At 43.5% G+C, this 26,367-nt stretch overlaps 9 protein-coding genes across 9 annotated transcripts; 5 read left to right on the forward strand and 4 right to left on the reverse strand.

Annotated features, from left to right (window-relative positions):
- Window positions 1-3,071: 3,071 nt before the first annotated feature.
- Window positions 3,072-4,881, reverse strand: O0I10_007997 (uncharacterized protein; the record flags this gene model as incomplete). Its single annotated transcript, XM_058488004.1, has 5 exons — window positions 3,072-3,094; window positions 3,160-4,305; window positions 4,377-4,549; window positions 4,686-4,731; window positions 4,806-4,881. The coding sequence occupies 5 exons, from the start codon at window positions 4,879-4,881 to the stop codon at window positions 3,072-3,074; spliced, it is 1,464 nt and encodes a 487-aa protein (XP_058341116.1).
- Window positions 4,882-8,628: 3,747 nt separating this feature from the next.
- O0I10_007998 (uncharacterized protein) lies at window positions 8,629-10,940 on the forward strand (the record flags this gene model as incomplete). The annotated part of the gene is made up of 5 exons (XM_058488005.1): window positions 8,629-9,754; window positions 9,808-9,870; window positions 9,966-10,384; window positions 10,439-10,560; window positions 10,622-10,940. The coding sequence occupies 5 exons, from the start codon at window positions 8,629-8,631 to the stop codon at window positions 10,938-10,940; spliced, it is 2,049 nt and encodes a 682-aa protein (XP_058341117.1).
- Window positions 10,941-11,257: 317 nt separating this feature from the next.
- Window positions 11,258-12,624, forward strand: O0I10_007999 (uncharacterized protein; the record flags this gene model as incomplete). Its single annotated transcript, XM_058488006.1, has 7 exons — window positions 11,258-11,278; window positions 11,347-11,433; window positions 11,497-11,589; window positions 11,652-11,975; window positions 12,045-12,169; window positions 12,228-12,474; window positions 12,529-12,624. The coding sequence occupies 7 exons, from the start codon at window positions 11,258-11,260 to the stop codon at window positions 12,622-12,624; spliced, it is 993 nt and encodes a 330-aa protein (XP_058341118.1).
- A 427-nt stretch (window positions 12,625-13,051) lies between these two features.
- On the forward strand, window positions 13,052-14,500 carry O0I10_008000 (uncharacterized protein; the record flags this gene model as incomplete). Its single annotated transcript, XM_058488007.1, has 7 exons — window positions 13,052-13,072; window positions 13,171-13,257; window positions 13,315-13,407; window positions 13,533-13,856; window positions 13,910-14,034; window positions 14,100-14,346; window positions 14,405-14,500. The coding sequence occupies 7 exons, from the start codon at window positions 13,052-13,054 to the stop codon at window positions 14,498-14,500; spliced, it is 993 nt and encodes a 330-aa protein (XP_058341119.1).
- Window positions 14,501-14,690: 190 nt separating this feature from the next.
- On the reverse strand, window positions 14,691-15,332 carry O0I10_008001 (uncharacterized protein; the record flags this gene model as incomplete). The annotated part of the gene is made up of 4 exons (XM_058488008.1): window positions 14,691-14,760; window positions 14,816-15,006; window positions 15,073-15,128; window positions 15,185-15,332. 4 exons carry the CDS (start codon window positions 15,330-15,332, stop codon window positions 14,691-14,693), a joined length of 465 nt encoding a protein of 154 aa, XP_058341120.1.
- Window positions 15,333-16,848: 1,516 nt separating this feature from the next.
- O0I10_008002 (uncharacterized protein) lies at window positions 16,849-17,286 on the forward strand (the record flags this gene model as incomplete). Its single annotated transcript, XM_058488009.1, has 1 exon — window positions 16,849-17,286. The coding sequence occupies one exon, from the start codon at window positions 16,849-16,851 to the stop codon at window positions 17,284-17,286; it is 438 nt and encodes a 145-aa protein (XP_058341121.1).
- A 417-nt stretch (window positions 17,287-17,703) lies between these two features.
- Window positions 17,704-18,696, reverse strand: O0I10_008003 (uncharacterized protein; the record flags this gene model as incomplete). The annotated part of the gene is made up of 5 exons (XM_058488010.1): window positions 17,704-17,805; window positions 17,858-17,952; window positions 18,015-18,117; window positions 18,177-18,193; window positions 18,249-18,696. The coding sequence occupies 5 exons, from the start codon at window positions 18,694-18,696 to the stop codon at window positions 17,704-17,706; spliced, it is 765 nt and encodes a 254-aa protein (XP_058341122.1).
- A 4,137-nt stretch (window positions 18,697-22,833) lies between these two features.
- Window positions 22,834-23,326, reverse strand: O0I10_008004 (uncharacterized protein; the record flags this gene model as incomplete). The annotated part of the gene is made up of 2 exons (XM_058488011.1): window positions 22,834-23,085; window positions 23,156-23,326. The coding sequence occupies 2 exons, from the start codon at window positions 23,324-23,326 to the stop codon at window positions 22,834-22,836; spliced, it is 423 nt and encodes a 140-aa protein (XP_058341123.1).
- Window positions 23,327-24,685: 1,359 nt separating this feature from the next.
- O0I10_008005 (uncharacterized protein) lies at window positions 24,686-26,149 on the forward strand (the record flags this gene model as incomplete). The annotated part of the gene is made up of 1 exon (XM_058488012.1): window positions 24,686-26,149. The coding sequence occupies one exon, from the start codon at window positions 24,686-24,688 to the stop codon at window positions 26,147-26,149; it is 1,464 nt and encodes a 487-aa protein (XP_058341124.1).
- Between the last annotated feature and the right edge of the window lie 218 nt (window positions 26,150-26,367).

The raw sequence follows: 26,367 nt of genomic DNA on the forward strand, positions 1-26,367 counted from the left end.
AGGGAAAACATTCATCCTTTTATTATTCAATATCCATAATATCACAATCATGACCATGGATTGTATTTTTGTGCTAGGCGACTCCAACGGTAAGAGATAGAGTAGCCACGTGGTCCCATCCATCCCAAGCATTAACATGCATTACAGTCAGCTGAGTCTGAGCGATTACAATCTTTTCGCCATGTCGGCATCAATCGGCTTTCCCTTGGTATTCAATCCTTTAATGATCATGATCTTTGCAAGACCTGGACAATCGATACGTGATTGGGAACATGAGCTCAAGGTATAATAGGATGTTGTTGTTGTGCTGCTTAAAGGATCGATGATACTAAAAGTTGCATACATCATAGCAAGCATTGGATCTAGCAGGTGACCATTTGTCCATATACCAGCTTTCCTTGAGGCACACCGTGAGTATCATTTTTGTTCAACAACAGGATCCAAAGGGCTCATGATGATCATGACAGGTTGTGGAAAGCTTCAACAAAAAGACAATTGCCTCCCGTAGCAAGCTCAGAGGAAGCAGCCGACATGTACGACATGACTGTGGAAGAAGCTGCAGTCCATGGGTTTTCACATTACGAGGTCTCAAGCTATGCAAGGACGAGGCAAGCCATGAGCAAGCACACAACTTTCCTATTGGCAGGGTATGGATTATCTTGGTAAGTCTTGGGCAAATAAAGTTTGAACTTTATTGGGAGCTCACGTGTGGCATAATAGGCATAGGACCAGGTGCGCACGGACGCTTGACCGATATCCAGAATCATCAACGCATACGTACTTTTGGTGTAAGTACTCCCATCACACACATCATTCGTCTCTCTCTCACGCATACACACATCACTGATGATATGCTTGCTACTACCTTCATACTAGGAATTTCATCCCGACAAGTACATGGCACTCTGTGAAAGTGAAGGAGAAGGGTACGTATAGAATGGCAAGGAGAAAGTAGGAGTACGTTCCCTCTTTTGGAGGTAACTCATTCAATCCTATCTTTACATAGCATTCGTAAATGGGTATCTATATCGTCACGAGATGTACAGGAGGTGAGTATGGGCGGGGGTAAAAGGGGGGTTTCGTGATTGTTGGTTTGAAAACGGCAAATGCACATGGACTAAACTACTTTATGCAATGGATTACCGATGTTTCTATTAGGAACTTTTTGTATTTGGACTTCGCACTCGTATGGGCATCCCGCGGTCTCGGTTCGAAGAAATGACAGGCAACACGCTAGAACAAGTGGTGACTCAAGACATGTTATCTCTGTATGTTGATGCTGGTCTATTATTGGTGGACAATGACGAGGACTTGGAACTCTATGTGCCTGAGCATTTACAACATGAATGGATGCGTGGTGGAATACGACTCACAGAAAGAGGACTCGCGGTGATGAATACTTGGTTGCCGAACCTGCTGTCACTTTTGGAAGACAACAAGCCATGATCGGCGGCGGCGGCGGCCCATCTATATACCATGAATGATCAACATCCAGCATGATAGACAACAACAACGTAGTATATTCTTATTAGCATCACATATCCACACAACACAGACACACACACCACATACACCCATGCATGCATATATATTAAAAGTCGATCGGCCGAATGTCGAGGAAAAGGAAACAAATCTGTAATGTTGACTATGATTGCTTATTGTGTCACAAGCATATGCATTTGAATGCCATTTGATAACGCTCTGCAATGCATTGGGCACATTTTTGCTGCAGCATGTAGCTAGCTGTACATGAATTGGAAGTCGATATTGGGGGCGTTTCTTCTATCGGCACACATTACATTGCCTTTGTTCACAACACAAACATGATGGGTTGTTCCTATTCTCCTTATTGCGCGTACAACAACGTTTAGCCGCTTACTAGAAATTAACCTTTCCGATTCCCTTTTACTCTACCCCCTTGGGAGAAGATGAGATTCGCTTTTTAACTCAATCTTTATTTCGCCAACATCAACGGTGATCCACTATTTCTATACCATGGTGATGATGATGATGATGCAGACAGCATGGCTATGCATGATGGTGTATATATGTATGTACATGTTGTTTTTGCTGCAACTGGAAATGAAAACATGTACATTGGTTTCCATTGTACACCACCACACACATTCCATTTCATTCATTGAACGATCCATACGTACGGGCGAGTGACGTTGTGTCGCACAGATCGCTGCATCCCTTAAAGAACTAAATGTGTCCATAACAACAACGAAGCTTTTGAATAAAGAGAATCGGTGTTTTCGTTTCTCTCCTTTAAAAGAACCATATCCCTAGATCCAATGCACCCCTGCATTTTCACCCTATTGCATAGAGGTCATGTGAACTGCAGCGCAAGGTTCTTTTGAAATCATGCACAAAACAATGTCTCTCCTTCTCATCTCTCTCTCCCTCCTTCAGAGTATATTTCTCTTTACTCATATCAATCCCCATTTATGGACAATGGCAAGGAGAAGTGCATCTTTTAAGCTTTATTGTTATAAAAAAACACTGGGAATATGTAAACTTTGGGAATAAGAAGAAAGAAAGAGTGAGAGTGAGAAACCATAAAGAAGGGAAAAAAGGGTTGCTTATACAAGAAGAAAGAAAAAAGGGGGAGGTAGCAAGCAGGTTGGACTTTTTTTTTCTGTCGCCGTGTATCGTTCACGCCATCTTTACACTACAACAACGACAAGAGAGAGCTCGTATACAAAAAAGAACAGTAAGGGGGGAAAAGGGGGCGGGGTGAAAAAAAAAAGTACTGCATCCAGTGCACTCGAAAAGGAAAATACAGGTACAAGAGAAGGTTTTACAAGAGAGAAGGAGAGAGAGAATGTGAGCATAATGCAAAAAGAGAAGAACAAGAAGAAGATAAGGACATTCATACAGTTCCCATTGAACAAGCAATGGTAATGTTTGGATGGGTATTGACTAATAAGTGGCCGTGTGTGTATATAAGCGTGAGTGTGTGTGCTGCGTGTGTATACGCCAGATTTTGAAATAAAGGGAAGGCTTGTTTAAATTTGATTGTTGTTGTGATGCGTGCGTGTGTGTGTGTGTGATACGACCTTTTGGTATTACCAATGTAACTGATTGTAGTCTTTTCAAATGGGGAAAGTGTTAATCTGATATGTGTAAACAAAAAAGGACATGTTGTTAACTTACTGTGAATATTTGCTGTAGGTTGTTCAGGTTGTGCATTGTAAGCAGGTGGTGGATACGCCAAGGCAGCAGCGGCATGGAATTGAAAGGTAGCGGCGGCATCAGGCATGTAAGAAACTTGAGGAGGGGTCGTCGTTGTTGTTATCGTTCCATTAGTTGCGGAGGATGGATGAGGTATTGCACCACCAGGGAATGACATATCCATCATAGGGAACGGCATCATCGTATTAGGTGAACCGGTTGTTGTTGCTGCAAATGGAGGAATCATATGTTGTTGTTGCATGCCTGATGGAGGAGGAGGAGCCACAACCATCGTTCTTGGAGGCAAGTAATATCCATTGACATCCACCATGGAAGCAGGCAAATCGAGATGTTGATCCATTAGCGACACTGTGCTTTGTGGGGTGGATGTCAGATGCTGGGGCATTGTAGTAAATGCCATGTCGTAAACATTGGGTTGTGCTGCAGGTTGCTGAGGTGGCTCGGCTGTTGCCGAAAGACCCTGTTGTTGATGATGATGTTGTTGTGCATCCAGAGCACTGGAAACAACAACATCCATCATCTTATTATCGCTGCTTTGTGTGGTTGGTTGCTGCTGTTGTTGCTGTATTTCCTTTTCCATACTCGGCTGATGCTGATGCTGCTGCTGTTGCTGCGTTGTTGTTTGCTTGTTGTGGGTGGCGGTGGTGGAAGCAACTGATTCAGCCGTAGACATTTTTCTTGCCATCATTGGGGATACAGGTGTAGCAAGTGGACCCTGTGTTGTCGTCGTATCAGCACAAGCATGGCCCATAGGCATAGTAGTTGATGATGATGAAGTCATCTCGATGGTACATGCGTTGGTGGTTGTGGTTGTGGTTGCTGGTGATGATGATGTCGTTGTCGAGACAACGGTATCCATGGCAACCGTGTTGGATGATGGCGATGGTGATGTTGATGGATGATGCAACATTAGTTGTTCTGGTGAAAGGTACATGGGTTGTTCAGCAATCGATGATGAACAAGATGACGACTTTGAAGAGGATGGTGTGACGCCTAGCTGCTTCATCTTTGCACGTTGTTGGGCTTGATCACGCAAACGTTCGTTTTCGCGTCTCAAATTCTCGATGCGTTTTTGGAACAAGCTCTCACGACTGATCGAGTTGGAAACTGTGGAGGTCGAGATTGTGTGTGTGTGAGTTGAGAATGCCGTCATTGTGCATGATGATTCCAAAGCTTACCAAATTCAAGAGACTTGGCTACAATGACCGTTTTACTGGGTCGTCGAACGGATTGCAAGGATGGTAAGGCATGTGCAAGTTGTTGAAACTTTGTGTTGAGATTTTCACGTCGTTGACGTTCTAAAGCGTTGTGAGCTGATCGTTTATCCAAATGTGCAAGTTCGTTCAATCCGCTATGAAAAGGAGTTCAATAAGATCGATCGATTGAATATGCATTACATAGGGTGGCGGTTTCTTTTTCTTTTTCCCCTTCCTGATGCCTTTTTTTTCTCTCTCTCTCTCTCCTCGATCTTTGTAGATGCTCCTTACCTTTCTTCCAAAGAGCGGGCCATGTCAGCTGAGGAGAAAATTGTGCCTATGCATGTAGGGTATTAGCCCAACCGTTATTGTGCATCAAGCAAGGTAGGAAGAATGAGAATGACAGAATACCATAATGAGAAGCCGCCGAGGAAAACGTGCTCAAAAAATTGTTAGCTGCGTTGCGAACAGATCGACCGGTGCTCATGTTTCTAAACTTTTGCGAAGGCATAGTAGTTGTTGTTGTTGTATATATAAAAGGGATTACACAAGGCAAGAAGAAGAAGAAAAGGGTGATGGGCAATGCAAACTAAACGCCGCAAGGTTGGGAACAAAGGGCGACACAAAAAGTTAAGAAGGCGAACAAGAGCAAAAGAAAGAGAGCTGCATCTTTTTCGGGCAGTATTTATAATAACCACAGATAAGGGGTGCAATGTCCTTCTTCCTAAATGGATGAAAAACTTGCAGATCGCTAGTGTGCTTACATTACATACAGCGTTGTGTCTCCTTCCCGTCATCCACATTGCATATTTCACTAGATCAACGTGTCGCAAACATTTACGATCGTGTTGTGCGTGCGCATGTGCCTATCACTTGTGTCATCCACATAAACTCAAACGGATGAGCCCTTTGGCAAGGGGGGGTTATGGGAGGGGAAAAAGAAAAATAACGGCGACGAACGTATCAGGGTACAGTGGATGGTTTGTTCTCGTTTCCTTAATCTAGTCACCATGCCGAGATCACGCGCATCATGTTCCTTTTTTCTCTTTTTCTCTTTCTGCTGTAACTCTTTTTGTGAAAGAATAGGCAGCATCATTCACGATATACCTGCTGCAAATGAAAAAATGAGAAGGTCTGTGCATCGGAGCGTTATGCTGTGCTGGTGTTTGTTGTCGTCCCAGCAAACCTTGTTGCCTATACGCTTTTTATAGGCTGAAGCACCTGCATTCATCTACACTTTACCCATTCTTACCACTGTGGGCATTCACTTCCAATGTAATGTATGTACATGTGTGTCATCTTGCTCTTTTTTTCTTCCTTCTTTGCTGTAAATGTTGGCATGCAATTGAATTATAGCATAATTATTGTTTGCCCCATCCTGTGATCATTTGTTCGATCGTCGGTGCAAAACGTGGTAGTGCAACATGAAGTCATTTTTGTGCAATCCCTGATGAATTGCCTTTTCATGGATGTCCAATGATGAAAGGACCACATAGCAGCTAAGCAAAACCAAATCTTAGTGACGATGAACCGCTTCCGATTCATCACCATGTACATGCAACCGTTTTTATGCTTCTTAATACATTGGCTTGATACATACAATAACAAGGATGTTGTTTGGATGCAAGTAAAGGAGTTAGAGGTGTGTGTGTGGTGAAAGGGAAAATCTTGAGAGAGGGTGTAGTTGCAGTAGTATTCATGTGGTTCCACTGCTTGTGTCTATCATCACGTGTGCGTTAGATGCAGCACATTTATGGATGAGCTTCATTTATTACGATCGGCTGTATAGCGTATGATGGCCGATGTCGAGCGAACGAGCAAAACGAATGGGTCGGCGGAGGTGACACGAGCTTCAGTAAATCAACCAGGGGCACTATTCTTGATAGATGATGCATGCCATCACCATCCATAATAACGATCCAGACACTCACCCATACACAAGCAATGCCAAAGACGCGCGAATCCATTGTAGATGTCATTCCTCCTCCTTTTTTCTGTTTTCCCTCTTGATAAAAAAAGACAAGAGCAAGAGTAGCCTAGTGTCCCCTTGTGGCCTTTTGGGGGGTGTTGGTTAAACAATTGGATACGAGAACGAGTGCCTGTTGCTGCTGCTGCTGCTGCAAGTGAACAATGAACTGCTATGGTCACGAAAACAATACATTGCATAAGCTTAAGATGGGTACATGGTTGCACTGCAAATGCCTTGTATCATTGAATAGGTGGTCCATGCTAAAATGTAACGCCTTTTTGTTGGCTTGTGTTGTGTTGAGGTATGCCACTGTTGATTGTTTTGATGGGTTGTCAAAGAGATTGTTTGCCGATCGCTGGCCGTTTTGTGCAACCGCATTTTTCAAAAAGGTTGCTTGTGTAACCACCCTGGCTTTTACTTTGCTGCTCCCCTTTTCTTGTTTCTCTCTCTCTCTTGGGGTTCCAACCAACGACAATGAAAAAGGTACAAGAGGATGATAAGCCAAATTTTCCCCCCGAGGGCGAATTCATATTCTGGTATTGGTATCCCTTTCCTTTTTCCCTCCCTTATTTCCTGCTTTCCATTATTACCGCCTTGCTCATTACAGGATTTTATTTAAGCTATATTAGCAATGACGGTATAACGACGTCAGTGGATGGTGTTTGCACAAGCGACTGGTACGTCAAGAATGGGACAAGGCAAAGCTTATCAATGACGTACATTCATTATCCATCTAAGCCGTTTCCTAATGGTCGATAACTACGTTAGCGACAAACCAAAAGAAACGGCAATGATCTACTGATGACGCGTCCTCCGTTAACCCCTCATCTCCACACATGCATGCACGCACAACATTCGTTGACCACCACGACCTCCACTTGTTATTCCCCGACAAGCTTCTCGGTCATTACCACACCCAACAACAACGGCTATCATCTTCCCCCCCCTAAGTCATTGATCGCAATACGTCGGTGATGTAATTGATAGTGGTAGTACATACATCCTCCAGGAACCATCCACTTCTTTGGTAAAGGGCTATAGATGTAAAATGGATGTTGTGCAATAATGCATACATCCCAAGGTGTTTGCTTATAGTGATGACTGCGTGAGTGTCAGCAACAAGTACATACGATGGCCTACTTTATAAAGTAGGTGATGATAAAAATTGCTATGCACTTTGCATTGTGTTATTTAAAAGGTAATTATATACGTCGTCTGAATCAGCAAAACTTCTGATTGATCTCTCTCTTTCCGTGGCAAACAATGCACGTCGGGTTACACTAGAGCGCGCGAATCGAGGAAAACAATCAATTTTGCGCTCAACATGAAGACCTATCATACCAGCCAAGAGCCACTAACATGGATCCGATCCATCTTCTTTTATGCATGTTTTAATGACTTTTTCTTTCCTTCATCATTGGTGAATTCCTTTGCAGTTTCAAGATTTTTGATCATCCTCATATACAACAGGCCACAGTGTTGTTATGATTGACGACTCCTAGTAGCAGTTGTATTACCACCACTAACGCTAAGCTGCAGCACACTACTGCTAGGGTGGTCATCCCTTTGTCTTTACCCTAGCATCCCTGGGTGGCTGTCAAATAGTAAATACCACACACAAAGAGAGCGAATAGTGTGAGAGAATATGCATAACGTAACAAACTTGGACAAAGTTAGCTATGAGAGGGAGGAGATGGAGACGGTGGTTTGTTCATGTTGTATCAAGGCGAAACAATTGAGTATGCATTATTTACCGCTATTTGCATCCTCCTAACAATACAATCACTTGTTCCGATATCGCTTATCTAACTTTGATCTGGATACTATTGCAGCAGCATCTATATCTGTAAAAGTGTTCTATTGCTGGGGAGAAGGTACTTTTATAGCCAAAAGTTGGCTGAGCAAAGAAATGTATGTGTGGTGCATATTATTGACAAACGATGATTCTTACGTGCGCCACTGTTGAGCTGCATAGACCTTATTTGCAATGCATACGTTTACACGTGGCAGTATAGTTATATAGAGATGAAAGGGGGAGAGGAGAAGGAGGCACACTTGCCATAATGGGCGATTTGAAACAGCAAAGCACACACACTATGCATTGTCCCTTATGCGTGATGGCGATGATACGCCCTCTGATATTCCATCATTTCTTGTAGGATTATAGAAAACTTGTTATTTTAGTTTGGGTATATATAAACATGGCGAGGATGGGAAATTCGAGCGTTGCAGGTTGCTTTTGTGGTAACAGCAGCAGCCATCATCATGTCTCGAAGAGCGAGTCTACATCTACAGCAAGATGTTACCAATAGCAGTAATACATCCGTGCACCATATTATCATTGAAACAAGGCATCTTGCTGGTGATGGGGAATCTACGACTACCTATGTATCCGATAACCAAAACCCATCATCGAATGACCGGCGGCTCTCTATTGCTGCTTTACAGCTTTTGGATGAGATCGACCAACAACAGCAACACCACCCTTCACCATCATCACAGCCAACCAGTCGACGTAGCAGCATGAGCCACCATATTATTGTTGAGACACCCAATTCGCCTGGTGGTCGTAATAGTAGCAACATCATCGTGAATACACCTGGGATGACCGATTACACGACGTATGCGCCATCACCAAGAGCAGCCGATTTTTACAGCAATCGATTTTTCAGCAGCAGTACGGTGATCAACAATCGGTCATCCATGCCACCGGATACGGTGTTGGAAGAAAGCGAATTTGATATCATGTCCTATGAAAAGGGAAAAACAAGAGCCTATCAAAGTGGTGTCGATGATGATTATGAAGAGTGTATGCAGGACTCATGCTCATGTCACCATCATCGTCAACATCGTTGCAGCCAAACATGTTCGGATACGCCATCACCGGAGCCAACGAATAGCCACATTGATGGCGTTGACGATCCCAAAAAGGAGGAGGCCAACAAGGGGAACAAATGGAAGCAATACATGAAGCGGATCCGTGCTGTGGCGATCTCATACTTTATCAAGTACTGGTTCTTGCTTGGTCTTGGTCTTATGATTGGTCTTGCATGGCGATTCCCAGACCTAGGCAAAACGCATGGCCTGATCCAAGCACAATACACTGTCAAATGGGGATGTGTGATTATCATCTTTTTGTTATCAGGTCTTGGTTTGGATGTGCGTGTCATGTTCAAAACCTTTCTCCAGTGGCGTCTTCATCTCGTTGTTCAAGCCATTAATTTTCTGGCAATGCCGTTTCTCATGTATGGCATTGTACTTATTTTTATCACATCTGGAGCATCGCTTAATACAGATGTGTATAAGGGGTGGATGATCGCCCTTTCTACAAGTACGACCGTTTCTTCAAACGTCGTCATGACCCGCAATGCAAAAGGAAACGATGGCGCAGGTATGTCTTTGTATGCATCCAATGCCTTTTTTTTGCTAATTTTGTATCCATAGCCTTATTTAATGCCGCCCTTGGTAATGTCATGGGTATTTTTGCTTGTCCAGCACTCATGTCAGGTACACATACACATACATAGGATGGATAAAAATAGGTGTCAATAATGATACTGATGATGTGCTGCGTGCCGATTTGTTTATATGATCGTCTTTAGTGTTCCAACAAGATCCACGTGTATTTCCACCAGGAACGCCAAGGGGCAATCCAGATTACTTGAATGTCCTCAAGACGCTTGGATTCACAGTGCTATTGCCACTTGTGGTGGGTCAAATCATTCGCTTTTACTTTCCTGATCCCATCAAAAAGACGGCAGCCAAATTGAGATTTCCCATCATCAATAATATTGCTCTCCTCTTCCTTGTGTGGTCGGTGTTTTGCGATGGCGTGGCAAGCCATGCCTTTGATCATATGTCGGCCGTTGATATTGTTGCTATGATCTTTGTGGATATCTTCATGTACTTGTTTGGCTGCGGATTATGCTTGTTTGTAGCTCGTGTGCCATGGCCATTCGCCTATGAACCACGGTGGATTAAAAAATGGAGGTTTTCACGTCAAGATTCAGTAGCTATTATGGTAAGAAAAGAGAATCAAGATACCAACAAGCTTTAACCTTACAACAACATGTAGTATTGTGGAGCCACCAAGACAGTGTCCATGGGTATCCCTTTGATCAATGTCATCTACTCGTCAAGCAGCTATGGTGTTGTTGGCGTTCTCTCATTACCATTACTCATGTATCATGTCATGCAGTAAGTTATTGATGACATCGATTGTTTTACATATCGTTGCTTACATTAGCACCCGTAACAGGTTGTTCCTTGGTAATGTTCAGGTGCAAATGCTGAAGAACTGGATTCAAAAGCATCCACCACCACCCATTGAAACCAACGAGAAGCATCAACAAACGATGGACGAGCAAGAGATCATTAATGATAATATTAGTAGCCATGATCCATCTCATCATCCACCCAAACCTGTATTACCTGTGTTCGTATCCTCATCACCCTCACACCTCAATAGGCATTCCCAAATAAGTCAATATTCGGGTATCGAGGCAAACAGTAGCACAGCCACAGTGAGCGCATCTACCGTCTACAGCGGCATGAACCGCAACAACAACCATTATTGATGATGCTGCTTCTCCTCACCTCTCTTTTGTACATTTACTTTGTAACTACCCTTTGCTCTTTTCTGTTCGATTACATCTCCCAATCACCCCTTACGTAATTGATTAGTGAATCCACTTTTATTGTTGTTGTTGTAGAACAGAACATATAAAAATTCTATATACAAGACGCCGCAGCATGAATGGCGTGTTATACTACTAGTTTCTTTATGATGATACTGCGGTTGAGACTCCGTGCTATGTGAGGTACATTACACAACACGTCTCTTTTTTCTTCCTCTCTCCCTCTCTTTTACAGTTTCTTACTCACACACACACTTATGGATCCCAAGGATTTTGAGGCAAGTTCAATAAAACCATACGATCGACCGAGTGCATGTTGCTAATGGCTGGTTCTTGTTTGTCACAGGTTGCTTCACCGCCCAGCGATGGCATTTCAGGCATGGAGTTCTCGTCTCAAGCAGACTACCTCGCCATGTCGTCATGGGACAATCAAGTAAGTCCATTCATAGTCTTCTTGTAATATACAGTGTATCACTCACGTACTACCAATGTTCAGGTTCGGATATACGAGGTACAGCCTACAGGCACCACCGTACCCAAGGCATCCTATTCGCATGAAGGTCCAGCGCTATGTGTAGCTTGGAGCAAGGTAAAAAAAGGAGAAGGCGCGTTGAAAACGTACGTGTTGGTATTAACGTGTGCATTGAATAGGATGGCAATAAGATCGTTTCAGGTGGTGCGGATAAAGCAGCTCGCATGTTTGATGTCGCAACAGGTCAATCAGTTCAAGTAGCACAACACAGCGAGCCGATCAAATGCGTAAAGTTCCTCGATCAACCACAACCAATCCTCGCCACCGGCAGCTGGGATAAGACAATCAAATACTGGGATTTACGTTCACCACAGCCTATTGGCACCGTTCAATTGCCGGAGCGATGTTATACCATGGATACAGTGGGTCAACTTATGGTGGTTGGATGTGCCGAGAAGAGCATTTGTATCTTTAATCTCAGTAATCCCACTACAATCTTCAAGGTAAGTGTGGGCGTCAAGGAAATGGATTCACATTTGTCATATTAACTGGTCTTTTTTCGATTATGATAGCAAGCTACATCACCTTTGAAATGGCAAACACGTGTGGTATCATGCTTCCCGGATCAAAAGGGTTATGCAGTCGGATCGATTGAGGGTCGCGTTGGCATTCAATATGTTGAGGACAAGGATCAATCGTAAGTAGATCAAGGAGCGTGTATGATGATGCATGATGCTAACTCTTTTTTTTCATAGTAAAAACTTCTCTTTCAGGTGTCATCGCGATGAATCCAAAAACGTCTTTTCAGTCAATGCAATCAACTTCCATCCAACTTACGGCACTTTCTCTACAGCTGGATCAGATGGCACAGTCAGCTTTTGGGATAAGGATTCAAAGCAACGTTTAAAGCCCTTCTCAAGTGTCAATGGTACCATTCCATGCACCGCATTCAACCGTAATGGTGCCATCTTTGCTTATGCAGTCAGCTATGATTGGTCCAAGGTAAATATCTTTCTTGAATATGATGGAATCAAGGTTACTTACATTACGTTTTAGGGATACAAGTTTGCATCTCCCACCAATACCAACAAGGTGTTCCTGCATGCTGTACGAGATGAGGATGTTAAGCCTCGCAATGGCAGAAGGCGATAAACAGCGTGTGTGCTCTTTTTTATAACAACCATTTACCCACAAAATCACTATATTGCATGCTTCTGAATATGACATTTGTAATTAAATAGTGCATTCTCCTTGTGTATCTCGAATAAAAAACAATGCTTATGGATACATCATTGTGTGATAATCGATGTCTTGATGTGCCTTTACAATTGCTGCACTTTATACTCTCAATAAATGGTTACGTATAGCATTAATGATATAGTATGTTTATTCACAAGATAATGGTTGGTATTGGCGTGGCTACATAGAATCGGGCTGTGCGTGTTCTATGCATTACTCCACGTGTGGGTGTCTATTTTGACCAGGTGATATGTCGGCGCATTGGAGAGGGAGAGAGACGCGACCTCTTTTTTTTTCCCTCTTCCTTTTTACTTGTATTAGTGCTTCCCATTCAGTGACCATGGATCCAAAAGATTTCGAGGCAAGTGTACCACCCTTCATGCCATATTGAATGCGCTTCATGATGAGCACGCTATCACCAGATTGGAACTGCTTGCTAAGGAACATTCTATTTGACAGGTTGCTTCTCCACCTAGCGATGGCATTTCCGCCATGGACTTTTCCTCACAAGCTGATTACCTTGCTGTCTCCTCATGGGACAACCAAGTAGGTTGAGCTATATCTATAGAGTGGTTCCTGGGGTTACTTACAGCATTCTATCAGGTGCGGATATACGAAGTACAGCCCAATGGTAGTACCATCCCCAAAGCATCTTATTCTCATGAAGGTCCAGCATTATGTGTCTCTTGGAGCAAGGTAAGAAAGGGAATGGCTTGAAAACACATCAACAGGAGGAGGAGGGCGTTTGTGTTGGGATTCATAATGCGTGTCAACCTTTGTAGTACTAAAACCAAGCGATAATCCCTCCCTCTTCCAAACAGGACGGCAACAAGATCGCATCGGGTGGTGCTGATAAAGCAGCTCGCATGTTTGATGTCACCACGGGTCAACCAGTCCAAGTTGCGCAGCACAACGAGCCTATCAAGTGTGTGAAATTCCTCGATCAACCGCAGCCTATTCTCGCCACCGGCAGCTGGGACAAGACAATCAAATACTGGGATCTACGTTCACCACAGCCTATTGGTACCGTTCAATTGCCGGATCGATGCTATACCATGGATACAGTGGGTCAACTCATGGTGGTTGGTTGTGCAGAAAAGAGCGTGTGCATCTTTGATCTCAATAACCCCACTACAATCTTCAAGGTATGTTGGAAAAGTTGTGTTTGTGAAAGGTATATCTGACTCAGTCATTGTAGCAAGCAACATCCCCTTTGAAATGGCAAACGCGTGTAGTCTCATGCTTCCCGGATCAAAAGGGCTATGCTATTGGTTCGATCGAAGGTCGTGTTGGTATTCAATATGTCGAGGATAAGGATCAATCGTAAGTATATACAAGATACTACTATATACATGAAGATGGTGATGGCTAAACTATTTGCTTGATAGTAAAAACTTCTCGTTCAAGTGCCATCGTGATGAATCCAAAAACGTCTTTTCAGTCAACGCAATCAGCTTCCACCCAATGTATGGCACATTCTCAACAGCGGGCTCGGATGGTACTGTTAGTTTCTGGGATAAGGATTCAAAGCAACGCTTAAAGCCCTTTTCGAACGTCAATGGCACCATTCCATGTACTACTTTCAATCGCAACGGAACAATCTTTGCTTATGCTATCAGCTACGACTGGTCCAAGGTAAATGTCATGTCTTTGGAAAGGATAGAATCAATGTTGCTTACGTTTACCGTTTTAGGGATACAAATTTGCTCTTCCCACCAATACCAACAAGATCTTCCTTCATGCCGTTCGTGATGATGATGTCAAGCCACGTGTCACCAGAAAGCGATAAGTCTTGGATCTGCTCTTTTTATTTTCCCTCTTCTCTCATATAGTCACCCTATTTTGCAAAACCCCAACATTCAAAGCAAACAATGAAGCATTATATTCCTTTTTTTTTTCTCCTCAGCTAATTACAATTTTACATGTTGGGATGAAGGGTATGAAACAATGAAAGAAATGGGAAATAGGATGGGAGGGGCCTACTTGACAATGAGGATTGGGCAATGGATTTTACTTTGTACTTGATCAACAAAGCTTCCCATGATAAATCTAAAAAGAAAGGGTCAATCTTTTGGCTCTTAATGTAATGTTGTTTTCTACCTACCGTTTCCATCGAGAAAGATCACGGCTACCCATAATGAGACAAGCGGGTGGATTGTTTTCGATATCTTGAATGAGCATTTGACAAGGGCTTGATGGTCCTGATACGAGCACTAAATCCTCCACATCATCAAATCCGGCATCATTGAGGACCTTTTTGATTTGCTCCAATCCATCGGTAAACTTGGCTTTAAGCTATCCCATTGCATATCTCGTTATCAGTAAATGGACCGAGATATGACCCACACCAAACAATATTACCTGTGATTCCATATCATTCATGCTTCCTTCATCCACCGCAGAGTCGACATACCAATCTTTCATCTTGTTAATCATCTTTTCATAACACAAACCGCTTGTATACATAACTCACCGTGATCAGCCAACTCAGGATCGAGTACCAGAATGGTGACAAGACGAATGTGATCAGTGGGTCGAAGGAAATTGCTGGCGGACCAAGCTATGATTTTGGCTGTTCCATCCCAGGTGGGGTTAATGGCAATGGTGACTTGTCTTGGCATGAGAAATCGCGAGGTCGTGGGTGAGAGAAAGTAGATAGCGTGTGAGTAGTTGAATTGAATAAACAATGGTTGCGGTGATGGGGGTTGTCATGCAACTTTTATGCATTGTCGCGTTTCATCCAATCAGGACTAAGAGGACATTCATCGTCAGATGTTTCGCTGTGATGGTTGTACACAACTGAGAATTCATTCACCTCCCCCTCTTCCTTCCGGTCAAGCACATCCAAAGTAATGGTTGAATCACGTCGTTTGTAAAATCGATCCGCACACACACACACACGTCATAAAGGCACCATCATATCGGCGATTCCCGCCCTGTTCAGTCCTAATCAGAGTGATGTAATAAAAACATGATGGGTGATGCTTTCTACTACTACACCACACACTTTCTTCCTTTTTGTTGTTATTAGCCATACTCAACCCAATTGAATAAAAGAGCTTTTAATGCCATGTATCTATTGCCATGGATAATTGAGAATGTCGTGTGTTTTCTTTCTTCAGCTAATGGACCAATGAAAAGTAAAAGCCAAGAATAACAGCAGACCATGGTGTTCATGTTGCACCAACGTTTTTGCATGGCGAGAACATTCGAGCTTCCGACGGGTAAACTACATATCCTTAATATTGCACCACTCATCATCATCATCTTATCGACCGAGTTTTCTATATCATTGAGTGTACAAGTAGGCATTTCCACTCACGCAAACACATCAGCTCCAATGACATTATTGGTGGGGCGGTGGGAATAAACATCTCATCGTACCATCCAAAAAAGGACGTAGCAAGACGTCATTTGAGCTCGCTCAAGCCATCTATGTTGCTCATTTCCAATACCGCTTTCGATCACTATAATAAAAGAAGGTCTCAGAAAAGCTTCCACATTATGGGTCGAGGCATTCTTTATTGTATATCACTTGACCCCGTACAGCCGATAAACATGCTTCGTTTTCAAAATAGATATGGACGTACTTTAAAAAGGGATGTATCATTGTCATGAACGGATCGACCAAAAGAAAATTCCGCTTGATCAATTAAGCTCCATCTTTGGGGAAAAGCATTGCCCCTTAACAATGAAGTCATGGTTGCAGCATGTCATGCATTTACATACACGCGTGTTTGTATCTATACATACATACATACACATTTTCCCGCGTTGATCCTGCCCTTACAAAATCAAAACGAATCTGCAAAAAGCGATGGATAATCATTGTCTACTACATCATCGAAAATGGGGTGAATGACCCAAAGCCGGCTGCTTCCGGTAAGTTTTTCCTCTCCATCTTTATCCGATCGATCCACTCATGTTGTTGTACATGAGCAAAGCTCAGGACAAACAGTATACCATGCTATCAATATCCACGTGAACAACTCATTTGAGGAATGGCGTTGTTTGGTTACCACCCCCCCCAAAAGCGCTCTTTTCTCAAGGATAAAAACGCAGACAACAATGCGAGCCAGCAATAACCAGTACTACCACCCCTTGTTTCTCCATTTACTTTTACTTTTCTTAAGCATCATGTCCACAGCCCTTACTCTTCCTCCTCCTCAACAACAACAGCAAGGAACCATGGCTGATGCAGCAGCAGCAGCAGCAGCAGCACCTGCAAGGTACAAATCTCTTTTAAGCCGTCCTGCTCGGTTGTTTCAGAGAAGCAACAAGACAGCTCCACTGGTGGATGCAACATCACCCAAGCCCATGATGGAAGAAAAGGCGAAAATGGCCAACAAAAAACCAAAGTCGATGACATTGGCTTTGCGAGAAAACTCCATGAGCGATGTATTCAAGCTGTCAACGATCAATGGGTCCGGAGAGTATCTTCCACCATCACCTTGTGAGGATAGCAAGCGAGACCATTGGCTCGATGTAGACCAGGATGAACTTGCCTTTCGATTGCCAAGCACCGATCGTTTGACCAAAGAAAACTGCTTCTTTACCCCTTCAGCTACCATGTAGAATCCCTTTTCATCACCCTTTAACTAACATCATCCATTACTCGTATAGCGCATCTGTATTAATTGCATTATTGGTCATCCCCCTTTTATGTACACAATAATATCTACAACTTGTTTCATAATACCAACGAGCAGCAGGATCTATCACATAAGCTATTGTACACGCTTCTTTTCTCAATCGTCTTTCTTTCGGGTCATTTTACTTGATTCGAATGTTGCTTTCATGAGTTCTTGATCAAACGGGGGGTTGCCTGTTACTTCTTCAAACATGCCCTGGTAGGTGTGATGGTCGCCCATACAACCAAATTAGGCCAGGTGGTAATATCCATCACCAATCTCTTATCACAATACCTTTTTCCAATTGTCTACGTTCCATTTATTATGCTGGTCATTTTGCTATGATGCAATGCTTATTCGGTTATCGAAACACCCTCTTTCGCTTTTGTCGATGTTGTCGTCGTTCTTCATCAATCTCCTCTTCTAGCCGCTTTTTACTCTTTGTCTCCTCCTCGGCGATTGACTACATATCATAGATGAATGATCTCATCAAGGTGGTAGATAATAAGTTTTACCTCGGGTGTCTCTTTGTTCTGGGATGATGACAAAGAACTCGCTATACTCGGTGAAGCCGATTCCTCTTGTTTTGTTTGGACATCTTCTGGTACACCTACAACAATTTCAAGAAGGTAATAAGCAAAAAGGTCAAAGATCCATCCACTCAAGACTTACTCTCACGCTCTTCCTTTTCAGCTTCAGCAGCAGCAGCAGCCGCTTCATCTACCATCGCTTTAGACGCTGCTGCCAATCCCGTCAACCATGCATCATCCAAGCACTGTATACAAACCCTATGTGAGCTTTCTTGCCATCCTATACCAGTGGGTATGCGCCTACCTTTTTGCCATTGCCCTCTAGATGTTCCAGTATTAGATCACAACCTTCCATAACAAGTGAACAAATACATACCTTTATTTGACATCATGCATAGCATAGGAGAGATAAAGTGGTCGTACAAAACAGCCGAAGCATCATCCACAGGTTTGCACTCAAAGGTCCACGTAAGTGATGCGATTCCCTTGTTTTCCTTGCATACAATCTTCAGTACATCTTTACGACGGTTTCCATGGGGATGATCACGCTGAAACTCACAACGACCCAGGTCGTTCAAAAGCACCCATAGCTCTGTAAGCAACTGCTCCACCTGATCGTCGCTGTCAATATCAAGATGATGCCGTGTCGCTTGAGCAATAATGTCGGGCGCATGAGCTGTGTCGCTCCACACTTGACGTAGGTTGGTCACCAAGAGACAGTAATCGGTAGACTCAAAGTAATGCTTGATATAGTACACATCGTCGGTCATCTCAACGCAAAACCAGCGTTTTGTCATGAGCACATTGTTGGCCCAGGGATCCATCGTGGCGCGAATGGTGGAGTATGCTGATGCATAAAAAGCTGAAGCAGCACTGACTGAGAACAAAAAGAGAAGAGTAGAGTAGAGAGAGAGAGCGCAATTATCCAAAATCCACGTGACACAATATACTGGCCTTTGTCGATGCTTCCTTCAATGGCCATTTCAGATCTATACAAGGTATAGCAAGTTCTTCATGGTTAGATCCAATTGATTCTCATCCGAAATAAAACAATTGTTTACATGGCATACTTCTCGACTTTTCTAATGTGATGTACGAATACTTTAATGTAGTAGGTACGATGTAATGGCCATCGTCAGGTATATATGGTATTCTTGATACTAGACTACTGAAAGGATGTCGCGCCTCCCTTTTATAAAAGAGATCCAGCTGGTCCTTTGCATAATTTTGCAGTGAGGTAGAAAGAGCTATGTACCCACCATTGCCCCAAAGTTGCCTGTTGATTGATGGAGGACCACGAGCATTTCTTCATCATCATGCATTTATCGACCGTTGTGTGGGTGGTGTTCATTTAGCGTACTCGCTGAGCATCACTGCAGCCTGAAGATCCCTTACAACACCATCATGCACACTCCAACAATAAAGATTGATCTTTCAAATCCTCCCCGCTCGGCTTTGTTATACAAACAAGTCATTCTACATCTTGGGCTCTATCAGAATCTAGCTACTTGACAATGAACAAAGTTCACTTTTCATATAGTATCACGCTTGCAGCATAGTAAAACATAAAGGCACTTGTAACTCAGAAAATTACAATCAAGCGTGGGGCCTTTAATAGAACAAAGCTGCTCGTCGGGGTCAACGCAATCTTGTGTCAAAGTATGAAGTTCATCGTGGCCATTCCCAGGTTCACCCCATGTCACTGCCAGCCAAATTGGTTCGACCTCTTCAAATTTTTTTTCGACGACGACGAAAATATTTTTTGGCTGGTGGCGACATGAGGTGAATCTGGGAATGGCCACGATGAACTTCATACTTTGACACAAGATCGCTTTGACCCCGCTGAGCAACACTGTTCTATTAAAGACCCCACGTTTCATTGTAAAGTTTGGAGATACAGGTACCTTTATGTTTGTAAGCGGGATGCTATATGAGAAGTGGTCTTTGTTTAATGTAAAGTAGTATGACCCTGGAGAGCCAAAGATGCAGAAGGACCTCTTTGGGTAACTCAGCTACTTTGCATGACTAGAAGGATGGAAGGATGATACTGTATACTATTGACAATATCTCATACATTGCGAGCTAACAGCCATTTCCTCACAATCGGCAATGTTGCCCATTCTATGACAGTGGAACGATGCTCCTGCTTCAGACATTCATTTCCATGATTGGATTATGTTGATCCGAGTTGATTTGGCTGAGCTACGCTCATACAAGGTTACTTCAGTAGAGCAACATAGAGCATGGTTAGATGTGTGGATTGATGTAATCCGTCTTTGGCTGTATCTCGGTCAAATCAACTCGGATCAACATAATCCAATCATGGAAATGAATGTCTGAAGCAGGAGAATCGCTCACATGTCATAGAGTGGACAACAGTGGATATTGTGAAGAAATGGCTGTTAGCTCGCAATGTACGGGCTTTTGTCAACAGTATACAGTATCATCCTTCCATCCTTCCAGTCATGCAAAGTAGCTGAGTTACACAAAGAGGTCCCTCTGCATCTTTGGCTCTCCAGGGTCCAGCTACTTGACAATGAACAAAGACCACTTCCCATATAGCATCATGCTTACAAACATAAAGGTGCCTGTATCTCCAAACTTTACAATGAAACGTGGGGTTTTTATTACAGCAGTGTGCTCGGCTTGGCCAACAGCACCTTGTGTGAAAGTTTCACGTTCAATGTCGCAACTAGCCCAAAAAATATTTTTTGGGTCGTCGTCGTCGAAGAGGTCGGCCCTCAGATCCAGTTTGGCTGGTAGCGACATTGCGAAATCTGGGATTGGGCACGATGAACTTCATACTTTGACACAAGATCGCTTTGACCCCGCTGAGCAACACTGTTCTATTAAAGACCCCACGTTTGATTGTAAAGTTTAGAGATACAGGCACCTTTAGATTTCACATATGCTGTACGCGTGATGCTATATGAAGGGTGGTCTTTGTTCATTGCGAATCGCCTTACTCATACCAGAGCTAAAGATGCAGAAGGACTAGTTTGTGCAACACAGCTACAAGTCAGGGCTTCAAGCACAATGCATGACCGATACACAAACTTTATTTCCAGTTCATTCATTGGTAGTAAACAGCCAGTTCCTTCTGATCAGCATTGTTTCCCGATCCAATGCATGCGAATGATTCCTCTGCTACAGCTCATCTTCCCATCCTTCAACTTTCTTGATCCAAGTGGATTTGACCGAGTTACGCTCAAACACAAAAACATCATCCAAAATGAGAAGAATCAAATTGGTAAGTTATTTGTAAACTGCCACTTGATAGCCCATTCATCCCATTCACCTTTGTTGCCCCAAAACAATGCATGTGAACGATTGTCCTGCACCAGCCCAACATGTCCATCCTTCAACTTTCTTGATCCGAGAGGACTGGAATGAGCAACGGTCAAACAAGGAAGTGTCATCTAGGCATGATTAATTTCCACTTCTTCCACCTCCCACTTTCTTCCCTCTTCCTCCTCCCATTCTCAACTGTTACTCCATTCAGTATACAATTACCACCTGCGAACGATTATCCTGCTTCAACCTATCAATGTCGAGCCTACAATTGTCTTGATCCGATCGTCATTGACTGAAGGGCAAGTGCATGGCGTGTACACAGCCTTCTTATTGTCACTCTTCTACAACACACGAGTCTCTTGACACAACACACGCTCTTGCATTCTGCTCTGCCACGACCAATCGTAACAGCATTCAATTCAGCAGTTGGCATTAGAAAGGTCGTTAGTCCATTGTCTTAAACGACCTTGTCACTCTACTACAACACACGCTCTTGCACATTCCTCTGCCGCGATCATACGTAACAACATATGCTATTTGCGTGGCCTTTATTCCATCGTCTCAAACGTCGTTCTTCACTTGCAGTCTTTATTATATGAAAAGCATGTAGTCATTGTATGGGAGCAGCTTTTTCTTCCGTGCAGCAAGTAGCTTTGATGCATACGGATTCTTATGGATTGGATATCATGTCAGCTATCAAGTACACCGCAACACAAGCAATCTTCGCCTGGTTGAGCTGCGATGGGTAGAAAATGACCACGCGAGGTAGACCAACAGCCGGATAGAAAAGGAAGCAGATGATTATGGTGAATGAATGGAATCAAGTGCAGTCATGAGAGACCTTGGAATGTTGGTTTGGTTGCCTGGCGCGTCAATCAGCAGGAACGATGGATCGTGTCTCGTGGGTACGGCTGAGAGGATCATGATGGATTGGATGGAATTGACAAAGGGCTTATATCTTTGACGAAGGATGTTGTGCAGCCATACATGATCCTGGAGCACTCAAGACAAATTATGCAGCAACGAATTTGGAATCATGGATGAAGGATGTCTACGACGGCACCAACCAAGAGTACAATAGGACAATTATCCGTGATGCCCCTTTATGATTCACACGCATCTTATTCAATTTGCAATGCTGTTCCTTTATCGTGTTTACTTAATAATAAAAGGGTTGAACATCACAATGACAACAGTGGTATTGAAGAAGAGGGTAACAATGAAGCGCTAAAAATCACCACACATATGGATCGCTTACAACAAGGGCTATCCACTGTATTATTCCTCACATCAACTTGGATCTTGAAGATGTCACCAATCAAAGAGCGATACGACAAAAGAAAGAGATGATGTATGAGATGACAACATCATGAATCACTTGTTTTGCTCAAATTCCACAAAAAACACGTTGTGTATGTGAGCGTTCGTTTCAGAAAAGAAAGTTGATGGGACACCAATGAGCATGGGAGAGATTTGTAACCGTTTCCAGGGATACGGCGATGGTTGTTTTCACGTGAAGGCGATCAACTCTTGACAGCTTTTACATCATACCACATGTCCTTGTCCAGATATCACCCGCAGAGTCCAATACATCAATAAAGACAATTTCTTATAGTACAAGTGGTATACAGTATATTTTTGAGAAATAAAAAGAGACAAGCTACAGTCTAGAATTGATAACGAGCCCGACGCACATTGACCAAGAACTCCTTGGGGTCACTTTGGGTGTCATGATATCCAATAGGTCCAGCATCACAGTCTGCACAAGACAAATACTTTGTAGTATCCACAGTCTTTGAGAAGCCCACATTTTCGAAATCCATCATGTTGCCCAAGTGCCAAAAGTACGTCCTGCCCTCGGCATTTTCATCATCAGGTTGCTCACTCACGCCTTGCAATACATGCTCGGGTAACGCCAACTATGCAATAAACGTTTCCATGTCAACCATTTCCCTCTTGCCTTTTACCAAACGATCCTCAACAACAAACCTTATTCTCTACACGTTCAACCAAAGTGGCAGCTCCTTTTCGAATAATGACGCATTTGCAAGTGTTGATGGGACACACAATGTTGGCCACATTCTTATTTGTAGTTGGGTCGACAATGTCTTTCAAAGGTTCATTGAGCTTGTGGAATGGAATGGGATCGGTGGTTGTCATGCTTAGTCAAGGACGCGTGTACGTGTATGTGGGTGTGCGGCAACGTGACAATTTAGGGGCGGGTGGTTAAGGTTGGCAGAAAAAGAGAGAGAGAGAGAGCCCACTCGTAGCACCTTGATTTGATTGGCTGCACGTGTCAGCAAAAGGGCCCTGGTTGCCCTGACACCCAAACAATATCCCGTTATTTACAAAGGGGTCCTCCTCCTCGTTTTCGACGATGAACATCTCATTCATTACACGCACAATGAATATCATACTTGAAATGATCCAGTCAACTGCAACAAAGAGCAATCTTTCCTTTTATGAAACTAGATACGGGTACACGGATACAAGAATAATAAAATCCCGCTATGATATGGTTATAGTGGTACAAGTGATGAATCACTTTTTGAGAACCCAAATAAGAATGAGGGCACGTTACAAAGAAAGGGTTTTATATAACAAAGAGCACATTTGGGATTGACAACAATGACAAGAGCATCACATGGTTAGGGTGGTAAAATGATCCATGAAAGAGGCTGCTCTAGACCAACCTAACCGGAAGAGAAAAACATAGGAGCGGAACAAGTTCTATTATTACGGAACGGAATAATCGGTTGCACGCAGCAGCGGCAGCACCAGCATATAATAACGACGTACACAGAGCTGGTGAGACATTACATGTCATGTCACCCATCCACCCACCCGGGTACACTTGTTGATGTACTTCTTTCTTATACGTGATATGATAAACAATGGGAAGATATAGAAAGATCTGGTCGTGTGATATCACGTATCCAGGATAAGTTATCATTTTTTCGTGTCGGATCAGATGACATAGAGAGAGAGTGAGTGAGAGTGAGAAAGGGTGGCATGCACATAGCACTAAAATCTGTAATGTTTGTATGATGTGGGTGCTTTCTTTTTCTTTTTTCTCGGTGGGGCGATCCGTACGATGTGTATGTTGTGTGTTGTGTATGCGTGGGTGTGGGTTGCATAATCACATACATGCACCAAAGCTGGCTGTAGAAATCTTGCATATATACACATACATGCATGCTCATACTAAACGCGTTTTTTTCTCATGAATAAAAGACATTCATTGAAAACGAAAAAGAGAGAAAAAGAGCATGTGCCTGTGTCTGTAAGTGTTGTGGGTGTCTTGGCAAGAGAGATATGAAGCAACTGTTGGCCTGGTTTTTTTGTTTCTCAGAGGATAGTCCAAAAAGAGATGATATCATTGGATCCAGAAAGGGCCTGGGACCATCATCACCGACCGTTTCCGTCGTCCGACAAGAGCTTGGTTTTATTTTTGTTCTTTGTTATTCACGCGCACAACATCTCTCTTTCTTTTCTTTACTATTATTTCAAATCTATATCATGTCTACCGAAAATCACGTGGTGCTTAACGATCCTGCTGTCCAAGAAGCTATCTCCTCCGCTGTCAAGTCGGCTTCGCTCGACATTTACGCCATCTTGGAATCCCTAAAGCAAGAACGCGACAATGCATCGCCAGCTGTTACTGAAAAGGTTGCTCCTGCTGTTGTCGAGGAAACCAAGCCCGAGGAACAAGTCCCTGTTGAACAAGCCAATAAGGAACAAGAGGAGGAATTGGTGATTGAACAAAAGGATGAGGCTGTGCTTGCCGCTATCTCCACTGCTGTTGCTGGCAAGGCTATTGATATTCATGGCATTGTTGACAAGGTGGTGGCTGACAAGAAGGTCAACGATGAGCGTATCGCTGCTGAAAAGGCTGCTGAAGAGGAACGGTTGGCTGCTGAGAAGAAGGCTGAAGAAGAACGTATTGCTGAAGAAGAGCGTTTGGCTGCTGAAAAGAAGGCTGAAGAAGAGCGTATTGCTGAAGAAGAACGTATTGCTGCTGAGAAGAAGGCCGAAGAAGAGCGTATTGCTGCTGAAAAGAAGGCTGAAGAGGAACGCATTGCCGCTGAAAAGAAGGCTGCTGAAGAAGAAGCTGCTCGTATTGCTGAAGAGGAACGTTTGGCCGCTGAGAAGAAGGCTGAGGAAGAACGCATTGCTGCTGAAAAGGCTGCTGAAGAAGAGCGTTTGGCTGCTGAAAAGAAGGCTGAAGAAGAACGTTTGGCTGCTGAACAAAAGGCTGCTGAAGAAGCTGCTCGTATTGCCGAGGAAGAGCGTATTGCTGCTGAGAAGAAGGCTGAAGAAGAGCGTATTGCTGCCGAAAAGAAGGCTGAAGAAGAGCGTATTGCTGCTGAAAAGAAGGCCGAAGAGGAACGCATTGCCGCTGAAAAGAAGGCTGCTGAAGAGGAAGCTGCTCGTATTGCTGAAGAGGAACGTATTGCTGCTGAGAAAAAGGCTGAAGAGGAACGTTTGGCTGCTGAGAAGAAGGCTGAAGAGGAACGTATTGCTGCTGAAAAGGCTGCTGAGGAAGAGCGTTTGGCTGCTGAAAAGAAGGCTGAAGAGGAACGTATTGCTGCTGAACAAAAGAAGGCTGAAGAGGAGCGTTTGGCTGCCGAACAAAAGAAGGCTGAAGAGGAACGTATTGCTGCTGAACAAAAGAAGGCTGAAGAGGAACGTTTGGCTGCTGAACAAAAGAAGGCCGAAGAGGAACGTATTGCTGCTCAAAAGAAGGCTGCCGAAGAAGCTGCTCGTCTTGAAGCTGAAGCCAATGTTGCTGCACAAAAGATTTCTGCTCCTCAACCAGCTGTTGCCGCACCACCTTCCGCCAGCGATGTTAATCCTCAAGTACCACCTGCTGCTCCAGCACCTGCTGCTGCCCCACAAAACAAGGAAGCTGCTACCGCACAACAACCTGCACCTGCTGCTGAAGAGCCTGCTGCTGCCAAAAAGGGATGCTTCATCATGTAAAAAGATTCCAAAAACATATACAATTTCACACACACGCAACCACACAACCACATGCACATGTACACCCAAATCATCTCCATTGTAGTATTCCCCTCAACGTTTCCTATAATCCCCCCCTTTGACAACAGACCCCCTTCACATAGTCATTTCTTGTATGTAATCTTGGGTTTTTGAAAACAAAAATACACACACAGCAAAGCATGTTAATCTCCCAATAC

This window comes from Lichtheimia ornata, assembly GCF_029851405.1.
Source record: "Lichtheimia ornata isolate CBS 291.66 chromosome Unknown scaffold00041, whole genome shotgun sequence".
NCBI lineage: Eukaryota > Fungi > Mucoromycota > Mucoromycetes > Mucorales > Lichtheimiaceae > Lichtheimia > Lichtheimia ornata.